Raw genomic sequence first — 4,654 nt, 5'->3', positions numbered from 1 at the left:
ACCTCCTACCTTTATCATTCTCTCTTTGTATTTCCCTCTTCTTGAAGTAAGCATATACGAGGGGGTGCTGAAAAGTTCGTAACCCAACCCAAAAGGAGTGTACGTGGACTACATACTCCCCCCGAAGTGCAATACACTTCCTTGCATGGTGCTCCAATTTTTGCAGACCAGTGAAAAAAAATTCTGAAGGTTGTTCCACACACCACTGTTCCGTAGGGCTTATCAAATCATTATCAGATCCAAAATGTCGTCCTTTCAAGTGTTGTTTGAGATTGGGGAATAGGAAATAGTCTGACGGAGCTAGATTTGGGGAATAAGGGGGATGATCTAGACATTGAAACCCTAGATCATGCAATCCCAGTTGTGTTTGCAGTGCTCGATGGACAGGGGCATTGTCCTGCAGGAACAGAATTCCTTTTTTCATTTTTCCGCGGCATTGCACTTTCAATTTGTCTTTCAATTTTGTGAGTAATTCAGAGTAATACTCTGCATTAAATGTCTGACCCTTGGGCAGGTAGTCTATGAGTACGACTCCATCCTTATCCCAGAAGAATGTTGCAAACACTTTTCCAGCCGACTTCTGCATCTTGAACTTCTTGGGGCGAGGGGAACCTGACTGCCGCCACTCCATTGACTGTTGTTTCGTTTCAGGATCGTAGTGGTACAACCATGTTTCATCCATGGTTAATATTCGTGACAGAAATTGGTCTGCATTGCGTTCAAAATGGGCAATGACTTCCCTTTATGTCCTCACTCTTTCACGCTTTTGATCTGCTGACAGATTTTTGGGAACCCATTTTGCCGAGAGCTTGCGCATGTCCAAGTCATTATGAATTATGGTGTCAACGCGTTCCCGAGAAATGCCCATAATCTCTGCCACACGTTTTGCTGAGATTCTGCGATTTTCAAGAATAAGGTCATGAATTTCATCCACGATTTTGGGGACAGTCACTGTTTTTGATCTTCCTGCACGTGGAGCATCATCTGTTGAAAAATCGCCATGTTTAAAATGTGCCACCCACTTCTTCACAACTGCATATGATAGAGGAGAGTCCCGTAGTGTTCCACTGATTTCCTCATGAATTTGCTTTGACGACTTTCCTTGGTGGAACAAAAATTTGATGACGGCTCTGATCTCGATGTTTGTGAAAATCACTGGCTGGGCACACATGATCACTTCCGGGGCCTGAAAACCACAATTCCGATTCCTTTATTAATATGAAAATTTGCATGTGTACATACCAAGATATGTTCTTTAAAACTGTTTAGTTTCATTATTCCACGTGCACTCCTTCTGGGTTGGGCTACGAACTTTTCAGCACCCCCTCGTATTTACTCTTTTGAACGTTTACATGTAGTCCTATATTCTCGGCAGCTTGTTGCTTCGTCTAGTTTTTGGAATTCTCTATTTAGTTCTGCATTGTTTCGTGATATGAGATCAATATCATCAGCATATGCTAAGCACTGACACATCCTATTATAGATTGTCCCTCCTAGATATATAATCAAATGTGTTATATCGTTTCCAGTGCTAGAATAAAAAAAAAAGGTAGACATGACATCTCCTTGCCTTACTCCTATCTTTATTTGGAACTTGATAATTCTCCTTCAATCTTTACTTTACTTGTTGTCCCTTTTAATGTCATTCTTGTTAATCTCACTAGTATGATTGATATTTTCAGTTCTTTCATGATTGTTAGTAGTTTGTTCCTCTTGATGCTGTCATATGACTGTTTGAAGTCAATGCAGAGGTGATGGAGGTCAATATCGTATTCATAGCACTTTACCATTATCATTCTAATTGAAGAACTTTGATCTATGGTCGACCTGTTTATCCTAAAACCACACTGGTATTGTCCAATCATCCTCTCTACTACTGGGGAAAGTCTCCTGACTAGTATATTTGCAAATACTTTACGTATATGCCATATTGAGAAGTGCAATTCCGCCGTAGTTTTCACATAGCCTCTTATCTTTACCTTTATGTATTGGGCATATGATGTATTTCTCCATTGTTGTGCCATTTTTCTTCTTTCCATATATGTTTGTACAGTTCTTCTAATTTGTCCACTATGATGTTCCTTCCTGCCTTCAGCAGTTCAGCGTTTATGTTATAGTCTCCTGAGGCTCTATTGGTCCTTAGTTTTTCAATTGCTTCTTTAACATCCTTTCTTGAACAGGGTTTCATCAGTTATGACTGATCCTTGTCCTCCATTTCCATGTCCTCTTCTTCTCCGTCTTCTACCGTCAAGCTACTTTCCTCCTCAATATTTCCCCTTTCCTTTCTCTTGTTCATTAATATCTCCATTCAACAGTTCACTACAATACTCTGCCCATCTATTTAGTATGCCTTTCTAGTCTCCTATCTGATTGCCCTCTTTATCTTTGCAAAAGGAAACCCTGGGTTGTAATCCATTCTTTTATTTTTTCAGTTTTCAGAAGTACTTTCAATTTTCCCTTATTTTCCGTCTCTTCTATCTCTGCTTTTTTGCTTTTCATATTCTCTTTTCTTTCTTCTGCATAATTTTATTTGCCACTCTTCTCTTCTCCTTAAACATTTCTCTATTTCCTCTTGTATTTCTGTTTATCATTTTCATCTTTGCTTCATTTTTTCTCTGATGGATTTATCACATTCCTCATCCCACTATTCTTCTCTCCTTTTTGGTTTCTTCTTACCCAGCAGTCTTTCTACTCAGTACTTTTCCTGCCGTATGTTGAATGCTGTCTCTTATTGTTTTCCATTTTTGCTCTACATCCGTTTCTTCCAATCTCTTTTCTAATACCTCTTTATATCTTGCTCTATACATATATCTTTCTTGTTTCATTCCTTTGCTATTTCTATAACCAGGATTTTTTGTCTGTATTTAATTCTTACTAAAAAATGGTCAGATCCACAGTCTGCACCTCTGCAACTACTGACATCTATTACATCTCAAGAATGTGTATCATCCATTACCACATGGTCCTTTTGGTTTCTTGTCTTTGCATCTGGTCAAATCCATGTTTCGTTCTTAATGTTTTCTCTTTGCAACTGAGTACTTTTAACTACCATTCTTTTGCTTACAGCAAATTCTATTATGCGCAAACCATTGCCATTACTATCACCGTGGAAGCTTTTTTTTTACCAATTATTCTTTTGAAAATTTCTTATTTTCCTATTTTCGCATTTACATCTCGTATTAATAGTTTTACATCATGTTGTGGTGCTGTATCATAAACGTACTCCAATTTATCATAAAACTCGTCTTTGATCTCATCTTCAATTTCTTCAGTTGGTGCATTTACACAGATAACTGTGATATTGAACATTCTTCCTTTTACCCTCACGGTGCACTTTCTCTCGTTTATCGGTGTGAAATTGAGTACAGCGTTCTTCATATTCCTATCTAGTATGAAACCTGTCCCATATGCCTTTTCGTTTCAGCCACTATTAAACACTGTGGAATTCTACCCTTTCCATCTTGTTTCTCGAACTGCAATAATGTTGATCCAATATTTCTCAACCTGTTGATTAACGACTCTTAGTACACCTGCTTTCCTTAGAGTGCGTAGTACATTCCAGGTTGCAATGTTGATTGTTCTTTCTTGTTGACATTTCTTATATTCCTGATCTGCCCTGGTCCTCTTCTTAAAAATCCATATTTTCGAGGCTCGTTAATTGGCTTCTCTACAAGTTACTCTTTTACAAGGCAAGGGTGTCAATCTTACGTTCAACTCCCAACCTGGAGGGCCAGGTGATTTGTTTCAAGGTGTTCTTCCCCTAGCCTCTGTAGATCCCTCTACTAACTACAAGGCAATAGTCCTGGTCTTGGCCCGCCCTGGATATTTTGATTGCCCAGTGTCCACTATATCTAGTGAGCTTTCCTCTATCCGGCACCTGAGGAGGCGTCCGATAAGAGACCAGGAACTCCACATGGGTTTAAACCTATTAAATTCTTAACTTAAAGAGCATGTGCACGTGAAGTGTTACTTATAATGTATAAGGGTCAATCAGTGGAAAACCCTGTATAACTATGAAACTATGTGCTCACCTTAAAAGTAATCTCCGTAGACATTGAGGTCTTTGATCTTGCTGTCTGGGCAGTATTTCAGTGGCAGCCCTGTAGAAGGTAGGCGGTTGCTGCAACAACCAATAACTCACTGCATCCTTCATCTTATTCTGTAAGTTGAACCGGCGACCTTGCAGTGCACGTTTCTGCTCTACAAAGATGTCATAATCGCACGAGGACATGTCCGGTTTGTAAGGTGGGTGCTAGAGTGATTCCCACTGAAATCTGGTTAACAGGTCTCGGACAACATTGACCGTATGGTCCAGGATGTTGGTCATCCTGCAGTGACGTTCAATACCTTCGCGAAGGAACCTTCGACTTAATTCCTTCAGCCGCGACAGAGATGAACAATGTTCCCCATCCACTTCCGTCATTCGACGATGAATGTCTCGCGTATTAGCGCCTTCCGTCACCAGGAAACGCACGATTCCTCACTGCTCTTCCTTGCTGACCTCCACGATATACTGGAGGGTAAGTCCCTGCACGTCTGCACTTCACACGCCTCACACTCTCATTGCTTCACACAAGCGTGCGACTCGACTGCCATCTGCCGGGCGATAACGGAAGCCCCTTCCAGTGGTAGCAGGAGTTTCGTGGAGCCACGG

The 4,654-nt window shown here is 40.5% G+C and overlaps 1 protein-coding gene across 1 annotated transcript; it reads right to left on the bottom strand.

Moving 5' to 3' along the window:
* Positions 1–742: 742 nt before the first annotated feature.
* On the bottom strand, positions 743–1,171 carry LOC146003018 (protein GVQW3-like). The gene has a single exon (XM_083141179.1). It carries the CDS (start codon positions 1,169–1,171, stop codon positions 743–745), a length of 429 nt encoding a protein of 142 aa, XP_082997305.1.
* Between the last annotated feature and the right edge of the window lie 3,483 nt (positions 1,172–4,654).

Source organism: Lepisma saccharinum, chromosome 19 (genome assembly GCF_977018435.1).
Source record: "Lepisma saccharinum chromosome 19, izLepSacc3.1, whole genome shotgun sequence".
In the NCBI taxonomy this organism is placed as follows: Eukaryota; Metazoa; Arthropoda; class Insecta; order Zygentoma; family Lepismatidae; genus Lepisma; species Lepisma saccharinum.
The sequence above is the reverse complement of the archived record's forward strand: the minus strand, read 5'-3'. Positions and strand labels throughout refer to the sequence as shown.

What these genes read in the sequence shown, in the direction of transcription:
- LOC146003018 (XM_083141179.1), bottom strand. Translation starts at nt 1,171, where the DNA reads ATGTGTGCCCAGCCAGTGATTTTCACAAACATCGAGATCAGAGCCGTC.